The following is a 13,068-nucleotide window of genomic DNA, read 5'->3' on the forward strand; positions in this document are numbered from 1 at the left end:
GTGTAGTAGACAGTGAGGAAGGTTTTCAGAGCCTGCAGAGGGACTTGGACCAGCTGGAAAAATGGGCTGAAAAATGGCAGATGGAGTTTAATACTGACAAGTGTGAGGTATTGCACGTTGGAAGGACAAACCAACGTAGAACATACAGGGTTAATGGTAAGGCACTGAGGAGTGCAGTGGAACAGAGGGATCTGGGAATACAGATACAAAATTCCCTAAAAGTGTCGTCACAGGTAGATAGGGTCATAAAGAGAGCTTTTGGTACATTGGCCTTTATTAATCGAAGTATTGAGTACAAGAGCTGGAATGTTATGAAGAGGTTGTATAAGGCATTCGTGAGGCTGAATCTGGAGTATTGTGTTCAGTTTTGGTCACCAAATTACAGGAAGGATATAAATAAGGTTGAAAGAGTGCAGAGAAGGTTTACAAGGATGTTGCCGGGATTTGAGAAACTCAGTTACAGAGAAAGGTTGAATAGGTTGGGACTTTATTCCCTGGAGCGTAGAAGAATGAGGGGAGATTTGATAGAGGTATATAAAATTATGATGGGTATAGATAGAGTGAATGCAAGCAGGCTTTTTCCACTGAGGCAAGGGGAGAAAAAAACCAGAGGACATGGGTTAAGGGTGAGGGGGGAAAGTTTAAAGGGAACATTGGGGGGGCTTCTTCACACAGAGAGTGGTGGGAGTATGGAATGAGCTGCCAGACGAGGTGGTAAATGTGGGTTCTTTTTTAACATTTAAGAATAAATTGGACAGATACATGGATGGGAGGTGTATGGAGGGATATAGTCCGTGTGCTGGTCAGTGGGACTAGGCAGAAAATGATTCGGCACAGCCAAGAAGGGCCAAAGGGCCCGTTTCTGTGCTGTAGTTTCTATGGTTCTATTCTGTGGGGACTCGGGACAAGTCGAGGGGTTCCGGGACAGGCGGGGTTGTGGTAGATTCCCTGGGAGATGGGGCTGACCGTAGACAGTTGGCGTGGCAAGACTGGCTCCATTCGGCGATCCTCCTGGTAGACCAGCCGATATGGGGATTGTGTTGGTTCAGCCATGGATACCCTAGAACTACCGGGGCTTGAGGTGAATGAATGAGATTGAATCATACCTCCTCCCGATGGTTGCCGGATAAGATCAAGGTCTGGGGCGGCATACAGTGGGACACCGGAGCCAGCAGTTTTCCGTCCAGGGTCCAGGCCTCCAGGGGGTGTGGGGTAGTTAGTGGCTCACGAGGTATTCCAGCCTGAGAGGCTATGTCTTCGTCCAGCAGATTGCCCTCGGCACCAGAATCCACCAAAGCGGATAGGGACAGGGACTGTCGTTGGTAATTCACGGTAGCTGAGATCTGCATCTGAATCTGGGAGGCTGAAGGGAGTATCATCCAGTTCACCAGGGCCCCCCTTTTCACTGGTGAGCCCTCCCTTTTGGCCGCTGAGGGCAGGTATCCCAAAAATGTCTTGGCTGGCCACAATAGTAGCAATCCCCAGCTCTCCACCTCCGAAGTTGTTCGGCTGGGGAAAGATGGCTCTGTCCCAGCTGCATCAGTTCCTCCTCCACGGTGGTGGGGATGGTCAGAGCAGGAGCTACACTTGGAGCAGTTGGGGAAGGGAGGCTGGCTGAGACTGATAAGGTGGACTGTGGGCTTCCCCGAGGAGCGGGGCAACTGGCTCTTTCTCTCAGCCGCTCTTGAACTCAATTACCTAATCTAGTGCCTAGCCAGATCAGAGAGTCCAGACAGTCCGGGTCATCCCTCGCTGCCGGTTCATCCTTTATCTTGTCCGAGAGGCCTGTCAAAACACCTCCCGTAGGGCCTCGTCATTCCACCCAGAGTCTGTGGCTAAAGTTTGGAACTTGATGGAATACCTTGCTACACTTTGCGAACCCTGACAAAAAGTCAGCAAGTGTTTAGCGACGTCCTTACCACGAATGGGATGTTCAAAGACCTTCCTCATTTCAGCAACAAAGGAGGGGAAGGAGGAACAAACCTCTGGTCGGTTATCCCATATCGCGGTTGCCCAAGCCAAGGCATCCCCTGGTAACAGCCCCATGATGTACACAATCTTGGATTTTCTGAAGTATAGGTATGTGGCTGCAGCTCAAAGACCAGAGAGCATTGTAACAAGAAGACCCGGCTCCTCCTTGGGTCCCCAGCATAGGGTTCGGGCTCAGGTACGTATGGCTCTCGAGGAGACTGTGTTGTTGATCCCAGGGGCGACGCCATCCTGCGCGGTGCAGTTTGGGTAGACAGGGTTCTTGGAGGGGACGGAGAAAGAGAAGCGGAAACTCGGTCTGCCTGCTCACTGACCTTCCGTACATTCATGGATAGCGTCCAAAGGTTTTCCATGACCTCCCTACGTAGTTGGTCATGGGCACCCAGTAGGTAAACCTGGTTGGCGAGGGCCTGTTGTATGGGATCCGTGTCCACTGGGTTCATTATGGCCAATTCATTCTGTTACACAGGCGTGGCAGTGGACAAACCCAAGTGCAGAACATGGGCGGAGGCAGAGTCAGGAGGCGTTATTGACGTAGCAAGCATGGAATCGGTATCCAGGAGAGTCTTTACCCAAAGTCCTAGGTTTGGAGAGAATCAAGGAGCGATGCTGGACTTAGAACTGACAGCCCTAAGAACCATGAAACGAGGTTACTCACACCAAAGTCAACCAACAAGCTGGCAGCCCCTTGTTGTGATCACAGGGTCTTTATCCTGCATTTTCTGATGGGAAGCAGGTGTGCGTAGATAGTGGAACCTGGGAATGATTGGAATTTAAATGAAGGGATTGAAGTCCAATTCCTGAGGTAAATAGCAAGGTGGGGGATTGCCAAAAGGGACCATGACACTCTCTCACTCACTTCCCTCAATCCTTTACAACATCCTGCTCTCTCTCACTCACTTCCCTCAATCCTTTACAACATCCTGCTCTCTCTCACTCACTTTCCCCAATCCTTTACAACATCCTGCTCTTACTCCTCACTTGCCCTCTGATATTTTTTTTAAATTTGATTTTATTTTCGTGATAAAGTGTGCAGTAGGCCCTTCCAGCCCCAGTAAACCCACAACCCAGATTAATGTTAACCAAATCATGGGACAATTGACACTGTCCAAATTAGATTATGAGGATACTCAGTCCTCATTTATTTTCATTTAGAAATGCATGCATCAAAAAAACGATACAATGTTCCTCCAGAATGATATCACAAGAAAAGACAGGACAAACCAAGACTAAAACTTACAAAACCACATAATTATAACATATCAAAGTTGCTGGTGAACGCAGCAGGCTAGGCAGCATCTCTAGGAAGAGGTACAGTCAATGTTTCAGGCCAAAGGGAGAAACTCTCCCTGCCATGAACCTCCAGGCGCCGCCAACTTGCCGAAGCAGCACCATTGGAAGCACCCGACCGCAGCGGACTCTGAGTTCGTCCGAAAACTTCGAGCCTCCGACCAGCCCCTCTGACACAGCCTCTCTGAGCACCATCCTCTGCCGAACGCCTCGACCCCACCCCGGCCTCTGAGCTACAAGCAAAGCCGAGGACTCAGGGCCTTCCCCTCTGGAGATTCTGGACCATACAGTAGCAGCAGCAGCGAAGCAGGCATTTCAGAAGTTTCACCAGATATTCCTCCGTGCTCTCACGTCTGTCTCCATCAAATCAGGATTGTGCACGGCGATCCTACTTGACAAATAACAGACATCACCACCAGAGTGGCCACTGCGAGCTGCATCGTGCCGCCATCTTCTCCTCCCTTGTAACCTACCCTTTACGTCTTTGCAGTGTGGTAGGAAACCAGAGCAGGGGAAAAGCTGTGCATTCGATGGGGGTGACGTACAGAGGGTCCTTGCAGAATGGCGAAGGAATTGAACTCTAAGCTCTGGAACACCCTGAGCTGTCACAGCATCATGCTAACTGCTACACAACCTTTATCTTTTTCTGCTCTTTTGCTCATGTCTCAGGCCTCTTTTCTCTCTTACTCCTCACTTCTCCCAGTCATCATATGCACTCACCCGATTGCAATTGTGGACCGTTATCCTCACAAATCCCTTTCCCTTTGCAGACTTCTTCTTCACTCAGCTTCCCCCTCTTACTCCTCACTCACTCTGCCCAGTTATACCACTCATTCACACATTCATTCCCTTTTGCAGCCTTTAAATCTCTTCATTCACTTTCTCCTTATTCTCAGACTTTTGCTCTCTTACCTTCATAACCTTCTCAATCTCACACATCTTTTCTCACTGAATCTCCCACTGTTTATCTTCACATTCCTTGCCTCTGCATTCTTGATCTTCACATCCCCCTCTTTGATGATTTTATTTTATCTAGACCACTCATCACCAATCCTTCATTACCAGTCCTGTTCTCTCACTTTTGATTTACATTTTCACTTTTGCTTTATCTGTTTTTGACTTTCACCTTTCTCTCAGCCATTTTGAAGTAACCTGTTTCTCTGTCTTCTAATGCCCACTTGCCCTCTCACTCACATGTTCTTTATTTTTACCCATTCCTTCATTCTGCTGTGTCTCGCCATCATACTCTTTATCGCCTTTCATTTCACACACTTTATGCTTTCGAATCCTTCACCCACTTCCTTGATCTGCTGCTCTTTATCATCAGTTGCCTTTTCATTCTCAATCCCTTTTAAGTCAACAGCACTCCATCAGTAGTTGCTCCCTTACTCTCCTGCTTTCTATTCCTCCACCCCATGCTCCTACTCTTTATCTTCATTTCCCCGCTGATCCTTTATCCTCACTTCCCACCGCCTTGCTTCTGCTTCATAACCTCCTTTTGTCTCTCCCTTGTCCACTCTTTATCCTCACACTGTTCCCACTCCTTATCAATAGTATCACTTCCCTTCTCCATCTCCAACACTTTATCTTCCCTCATGCTACTCTCTCCCTCACTCATCACTCATCCTCTCTCACTCATGTTGAATCTCGAATCACTATTGTGTTCTTTATCTCACACTAGTACTCTCTCCCCAGAACTTTGTTCTTAATTTTTTCCCATATTTCAGTTTCACCCGTCTCAGGCTACCTTCTCCCGTACTCCCAGGAATTTCTGCTGCTAATCAACTTCAGGTAGCTTGTTTTCTTCAGCGAGTCTTGTCCAATTCAACGGTAAATTTCTCCTTAATATAATTTATAATGCAAACAATATTCAAGATTGAATGGTTCCATCCACAGTAATAAGTTGTCATGTGAATAATTGTATACACAAACATGTAGATTAAATTCATTTGATTTTCATTTTAGGACATGCTGAAGTTCATTTGAATGCTTCTGATTCTTCAGGAGTTGTTTTATTCACTTTCAATCATACATTAGAAGAATTACCGGTCTGCCTAAAGGAGAAGAATTGGACAATGCATGAGGCAAATGTAGTCTGCAGACAACTCAGCTTTAGACTGTAAGAAATTACAAAAAGATTTCTGGTTTTGAAATAATTTAAACCTGTGCTTACGAATGCCTGTTAGAGGATACTTGTAGATTATAAATTACACATGAAGGCAGTACAATGTTGCAGCAGCCTTGCAGCTCCAGTAAGCCTGACCTCCAATCCAGAGTTTTCACCCTCTCCCTGATGAGTGGAGTTTGTACCCTCTCCCCAATGCCCTCCAACACTCTCTGAGTGGAGTTTGTACATTCTCCCCGATGCCCTCCAACACGCTCTGAATGGAGTTTGCACCCTCTCCCCAATACCCTCCAACACTCCCTGAGTGGAGTTTGTACCCTCTCCCCAATCCCTCCAACACTCTCTGAGTGGAGTTTGTACTGTTACATACCCCGTAACTGGGTTGCCAAACCAGCAGAAATGGAACGCTCGTTGGAGTCTGGATTACTAGGAACTAATTAAGTTTTATTAAAGAAATAAGTAGTACAGTACTTGAATCGTAAGAATATAAATGTAACAGGTTAGCAATGATAGTATACACATATACACAGATCTAGGGTAAGAGGAATCAACCAAGCTCTATCGCAGTCTAGGGAGTAAAGTGATCAGTCTTAAGTGAAGCAGAGTTCAGTTCAGTTTAGTTTAGTGCAGTTTGCAGTAATCGTTGTTGTCGTGCCATTGGAGAGAGAGATAGAGAGAGAGAGAGCGAGGCAATTTGGTTTCAGGCAGACCTTATGGATGTCTTCACAGTTGGTTTCGATCAGACCCTTTAATGTCTTCTATCCCGTTGTGGTCACCGACTGTGACCCCTCCGTTCCGGATATGCTCGTTCTTCAGCGGTGATCCCGGCACCCAGGCAAGGGCGGACACACACCCCAGGTTCCCAACGATTGTACCTTTACACCAAGTGAGCCTCTGGTCGGCTCCCGTGAACCAGACCTCCAAACTCTCGCCAACTTGTGGGGCCACACTGCTCTTCCCAGGGTCTCGTGGTGTCTTGCGTGCCTTAGCAAACCCGTTCCTTTGATCCCCCTGCTGGCGTATCACCTGTCCATCAAACTTCAAACAGATCAGGTACAAAGCAAACGGTCTGTCAATAGCTGAATTGTGTTTCTTACCTGTTAATCCCTCTCTTCTCACCTATTAGCATTTTGAATGTGTCTCCATTGTATATTCACCCTCTCCCCAATGCCCTCAAAGACTCTCTGAGTGGAGCTTTCACACTCTCGCCGATGTCCACCAACACTTCCTGAGTGGAGTTTTCACCCGCTCCCGAATGCCCTCCAACGATCTTTGAGTGACATTTGCCCCACCTCCCCAGTACCCTTCAACGCTCTCTGAGTAGAGTTTGCACCCTCTCCCCAATGCCCTCCAACACTCACTGAGTGGAGTTTGGACCCTCTCTCCGATGACCTCCAAAACTCTCTGAGTGGAGTTTGGATCCTCTCCCCAATGCCCTCCAACACTCTCTGAGTCGAGTATGTACCCTCTCCCCAGTAGCCTCCAACAAACTCTGGCGTTTCCACCCTCTCCCAAATACCCTCCAACACTACCTGAGTGCAGTTTGCACCCTCTCCCCAATGCGCTCCGACACTCTCTCTGAATCGAGTTTGTACCCTCTCCCCAATGCCTGCCAACAATCGCTGAGTGGAGTTTGCAACCTCTCCCGAATTACCTTCAATACTCTCTGAGTGGAGTTCGTACCCTCACCCCAAGGCCCTCCAACACTCTCAGAGTGGAGTTTGCACCCACTGTCTGATGCCCTCCAACACTCCCTGAGTGGGGTTTGCACCCTCTCCCCAATTACCTTCAACAGTTTCTGAGTGCAGTTCGTACCCTCTCCCCAAGGCCCTCCAACACTTTCTGTGTGGAGTTTTCACCCTTTCTCCAATGCCCTCCAACACTCTCAGAATGGAGTTTGTACCCTCTCTCCAATGCCCTCCAACACTCTCTGAGTGGAGTTTGTACCTTCTCCCGATGCCCGCCAGTACTCTCTGAGTGGAGTTTGCACCCTCTCCCCAATGCCTTCCAAAACTCTCTGAGTGGAGTTTGCATCCTCTCCCAATGCCCTTCAACACTCTCTGACTAGAGTTTGCACCCTCTGCCGAATTACCTCCAACACTCTCTGAGTGCAGTTTGCACCATCTCCCCAATGCCTTCCAACACTCTCTAAGAGGATTTTGTACCTTCTCCCCAAGGCCCTCCAACACTCCCTGAGTGGAGTTCGCACCCTCTCCCCAATGCCTTCCAACACTCTCTAAGAGGATTTTGTACCTTCTCCCCAAGGCACTCAAACACTCCCTGAGTGGAGTTTGTACCCTCTCCTCAAAGCCCTGCAACCCTCTCTGGTGGAGTTTTCACCTTCTCTGTGATACCCTCCAACACCCTCTGAGTGGCGTTTGCAACCTATCCCCATAGCCCTCCAACAAATCCCTGAGTGGAGTTTGTACCCTCTCCCCAAGGCCCTCCAACAAATCCCTGAGTGGAGTTTGTACCCTCTCCCCAAGGCCCTCCAACAAATCCCTGAGTGGAGTTTGTACCTTCTCCCCAATGCCCTCCAACATTCTCTGTGTGGAATTTTCACCCTCTCTCCGATGCCCTCCAACACTCACTGAGTTGAGTTTGCACTGTCTCTCCGATGCCCTCCAACACACTCAGAGTGGAGTTTGCAGCCTCTCCCCAGTGCCATCTAGCACTCCTGAGTGGAGTTGTCACCCTCTTCCCAAAACCCTCCAACACTCTGAGTCGAGTTTGTACCCTCTCCCCAATGCCCTCCAACACTCTCTGAGTGGAGTTTGCAACCTCTCCCGAATTACCTTCAATACTCTCTGAGTGGAGATCGTACCCTCTCCCCAAGGCCCTCCAACACTCTCTGAGTGGAGTTTGCACCCTCTCCCCAATGCCTTCCAACACTCTCTAAGAGGATTTTGTACCCTCTCCCCAATGCCCTCCAACACACTCTGAGTGGAGTTTGCACCCTCTCACTGATACCCTCCAACAGTCTCTGAGTGGAGTTTGTACCCTCTCCCCATACCCTCCAATAATCTCTGAGTGGATTTTTCACCCTCTCTCCGATGCCCTCCAACACTCTCTGAGTGGAGTTTGCACCCTCTCTCCGATGCCCTCCAAAACTCTCTTGAGTGGAGTTTGTACCCTCTCCCCAATGCTCTCCAACACTCTCAGAGTGGAGTTTGCACCCACTGTCTGATGCCCTCCAACACTCCCGGAGTGGAGTTTGCACCCTCTCCACAATTACCTTCAACAGTTTCTGAGTGCAGTTCGTACCCTCTCCCCAAGGCCCTCCAACACTCTCAGAATGGAGTTTGTACGCTCTCCCCAATGCCCTCCAACACTCTCTGAGTGGAGTTTGTACCTTCTCCCGATGCCCGCCAGTACTCTCTGAGTGGAGTTTGCACCCTCTCCCAATGCCCTTCAACACTCTCTGACTGGAGTTTGCACCCTCTCCCGAATTACCTTCAACGCTCTCTGAGTGGAGTTCGTACCCTCTCCCCAAGGCCCTCCAACACTCTCTGAGTGGAGTTTGCACCCTCTCCGCAATGCCTTCCAACACTCTCAGAGTGGAGTTTTCACACACTCTCCGATGCCCTCCAACACTCCCTGAGTGGAGTTTGTACCCTCTCCTCAAAGCCCTGCAACCCTCTCTGGTGGAGTTTTCACCTTCTCTGCGATACCCTCCTACACCCTCTGAGTGGCATTTGCAACCTATCCCCATAGCCCTCCAACAATCCCTGAGTGGAGTTTGTACCTTCTCCCCAATGCCCTCCAACATTCTCTGTGTGGAATTTTCACCCTCTCACTGATGCCCTCCAACACTCACTGAGTTGAGTATGCACCGTCTCTCCGATGCCCTCCAACACACTCAGAGTGGAGTTTGCAGCCTCTCCCCAGTGCCATCTAGCTCTCCTGAGTGGAGTTGTCGCCCTCTTCCCAATGCCCTCCAACACTCTCTGTGTTGAGTTTTCACCCTCTCCCCAAAACCCTCCAGCACTCTGAGTCGAGTTTGTACCCTCTCCCCAATGCCCTCCAACACTCTCTGAGTGGAGTTTGCACCCTCTCCTGAATTAACTTCAACGCTCTCTGAGTGGAGTTCGTACCCTCTCCCCAATGCCCCCCAACACTCTCTGAGTGGAATTTGCACCCTCTCCCAATGCCTTCCAACACGCCGTAAGAGGATTTTGTACGCTCTCCCCAATGCCCTCCAACACTCTCTGAGTGGAGTTTGCACCCTCTCTCTGATACCCTCCAACAGTCTCTGAGTGGAGTTTGTACCCTCTCCCCAATACACTCCAATAATCTCTGAGTGGATTTTTCACCCTCTCTCCGATGCCCTCCAAAACTCTCTGAGTGGAGTTTGTACCCTCTCCCCAATGCCCTCCAACACTCTCTGTGTTGAGTTTTCACCCTCTCCCCAAAACCCTCCAGCACTCTGAGTCGAGTTTGTACCCTCTCCCCAATGCCCTCCAACACTCTCTGAGTGGAGTTTGCACCCTCTCCTGAATTAACTTCAACGCTCTCTGAGTGGAGTTCGTACCCTCTCCCCAATGCCCCCCAACACTCTCTGAGTGGAATTTGCACCCTCTCCCAATGCCTTCCAACACGCCGTAAGAGGATTTTGTACGCTCTCCCCAATGCCCTCCAACACTCTCTGAGTGGAGTTTGCACCCTCTCTCTGATACCCTCCAACAGTCTCTGAGTGGAGTTTGTACCCTCTCCCCAATACACTCCAATAATCTCTGAGTGGATTTTTCACCCTCTCTCCGATGCCCTCCAAAACTCTCTGAGTGGAGTTTGTACCCTCTCCCCAATGCTCTCCAACACTCTCAGAGTGGAGTTTGCACCCACTCTCCGATGCCCTCCAAAACTCCCTGAGTGGAGTTTGCACCCTCTCTCTGATACCCTCCAACAGTCTCTGAGTGGAGTTTGTACCCTCTCCCTAATACCCTCCAATAATCTCTGAGTGGATTTTTCACCCTCTCTCCGATGCCCTCCAAAACTCTCTGAGTGGAGTTTGTACCCTCTCCCCAATGCTCTCCAACACTCTCAGAGTGGAGTTTGCACCCACTCTCCGATGCCCTCCAAAACTCCCTGAGTGGAGTTTGCACCCTCTCTCTGATACCCTCCAACAGTCTCTGAGTGGAGTTTGTACCCTCTCCCTAATACCCTCCAATAATCTCTGAGTGGATTTTTCACCCTCTCTCCGATGCCCTCCAAAACTCTCTGAGTGGAGTTTGTACCCTCTCCCCAATGCTCTCCAACATTCTCTGAGTGGAGTTTGTACCCTCTCCCCAATGCCCTCCAACACTCTCTGAGTGGAATTTGCACCTTCTCTCCGATGCCCTCCAACACTCCCTGAGTGGAGTGTGCACCCTCTCCCCAATTACCTTCAACAGTTTCTGAGTGGACTTCATACACTCTCCCCACTGCCCTCCAAAACTCACTGAGTGGAGTTTGCACCCTCTCTCCGATACCCTCCAACACTCCCTGAGTGGAGTTTGCACCCTCTCTCCGATGCCCTCCAACACTCTCTGACTGGAGTTTGCACCCTCTCCCAATGCCTTCTAACACTCTCTAAGAGGATTTTGTACCTTCTCCCCAAGGCCCTCCAACACTCTCTGAGTGGAGTTTGCACCCTCTCCCCAATGCCTTCTAACACTCTCTAAGAGGATTTTGTACCTTCTCCCCAAGGCCCTCCAACACTCCCTGAGTGGAGTTCGCACCCTATCCCCAATGCCTTCCAACACTCTCTAAGAGGATTTTGTACCTTCTCCCCAAGGCACTCAAACACTCCCTGAGTGGAGATTGTACCCTCTCCTCAAAGCCCTGCAACCCTCTCTGGTGGAGTTTTCACCTTCTCTGTGATACCCTCCAACACCCTCTGAGTGGCGTTTGCAACCTATCCCCATAGCCCTCCAACAATCCCTGAGTGGAGTTTGTACCTTCTCCCCAATGACCTCAAACACTCTCTGTGTGGAATTTTCACCCTCTCTCTGATGCCCTCCAACACTCACTGAGTTGAGTTTGCACCGTCTCTCCGATGCCCTCCAACACACTCACAGTGGAGTTTGCAGCCTCTCCCCAGTACCATCTAGCACTCCTGAGTGGAGTTGTCACCCTCTTCCCAAAACCCTCCAACACTCTCTGAGTGTAGTTTGCACCCTCTCCCCAAAACCCTCCAGCACTCTGAGTCGAGTTTGTACCCTCTCCCCAATGCCCTCCAACACTCTCTGAGTGGAGTTTGCACCCTCTCCTGAATTAACTTCAACGCTCTCTGAGTGGAGTTCGTACCCTCTCCCCAATGCCCCCCAACACTCTCTGAGTGGAATTTGCACCCTCTCCCAATGCCTTCCAACACGCCCTAAGAGGATTTTGTACGCTCTCCCCAATGCCCTCCAACACTCTCTGAGTTGAGTTTGCACCCTCTCTCTGATACCCTCCAACAGTCTCTGAGTGGAGTTTGTACCCTCTCTCCGATGCCCTCCAAAACTCTCTCAGTGGAGTTTGCACCCTCTCTCCGATGCCCTCCAACACTCTCTGTGTTGAGTTTGCACCCTCTCCGCAAAGCCCTCCAACACTTCCTGAGTGCACATTGCACCCTCTCCCCAATGCCTTCCAACACTCTCTAAGTGGAGTTTGTACCCTCTTCCCAATGCCCTCCAACACTCTCTGAGTGGTGTTTGCACCCACTCCCCAGTGCCATCCAACACTCTCTGAGTGGAGATGTCACCCTGTTCCCAGTGCCCTCCAACACTCTCTGAGCGGAGTTTGCACCCTCTCTCTGATGCTCTCCAACACTCTCTCAGTGGAGTTTGCACCCTCTCCCAAATATCCTCCAATACTCTCTGAGTGCAGTTTGCACCCTCTCCCCAATGCCCTCCAACACTCTCTGTGTGGAGTTTACAGCCTCTCTCCAATGTCTCCAACACTCACTAAGTGGAGTTTGTAACCTCTCCCCAATGCCCACCAACACTCTCTGAGTGGAGTTTGTGCCTTCTCCCCGATGCCCGCCAATATTCTCTGAGTGGAGTTTGCACCCTCTCCCCAATGCTCTCCAACACTCTCTGAGTGCAGTTTATACCCTCTCCGGAATGCCCTCCAATACTCTCTCTAAGTGGATTTTACACCCTCTTCCCAATGCCCTCCAACACTCCCTGAGTGGAGTTTGCACCCTCTCTCTGATACCCTCCAACAGTCTCTGAGTGGAGTTTGTACCCTCTCCCTAATACCCTCCAATAATCTCTGAGTGGATTTTTCACCCTCTCCCCAATGCCCTCCAACACTCTCTGAGTGGAATTTGCACCTTCTCTCCGATGCCCTCCAACACTCCCTGAGTGGAGTGTGCACCCTCTCCCCAATTACCTTCAACAGTTTCTGAGTGGACTTCATACACTCTCCCCACTGCCCTCCAAAACTCACTGAGTGGAGTTTGCACCCTCTCTCCGATGCCCTCCAACACTCTCGGAGTGGAGTTTGAACCCTCTCTCCGATGCCCTCCAACACACTCTGAGTGGAGTCTGCACCCTCTTCCCAGTGCCATCCAGCACTCTCTGAGTGGAGTTGTCACCCTCTTCCCAATGCCCTCCAACACTCTCTGTGTTGAGTTTTCACCCTCTCTCCGATGCCTTCCAACACTCATTGAGTGGAGTTTGTACCCTCTCTCCAATGCC

At 50.1% G+C, this 13,068-nt stretch overlaps 1 protein-coding gene across 1 annotated transcript in view; it reads left to right on the forward strand.

Annotated features, from left to right (window-relative positions):
- The window catches only part of cfi (complement factor I), a 235,399-nt gene that overhangs the window by 62,291 nt on the left and 160,040 nt on the right, over nt 1–13,068 (forward strand). Inside the window, exon 4 of the mRNA XM_072254679.1 lies at nt 5,245–5,398. Coding sequence (XP_072110780.1) covers nt 5,245–5,398 — 154 coding nt within the window. The remainder of the gene's footprint in view (nt 1–5,244; nt 5,399–13,068) is intronic.

The sequence above is a fragment of the Mobula birostris genome, chromosome 4 (genome assembly GCF_030028105.1).
Source record: "Mobula birostris isolate sMobBir1 chromosome 4, sMobBir1.hap1, whole genome shotgun sequence".
Taxonomy (NCBI): Eukaryota; Metazoa; Chordata; class Chondrichthyes; order Myliobatiformes; family Myliobatidae; genus Mobula; species Mobula birostris.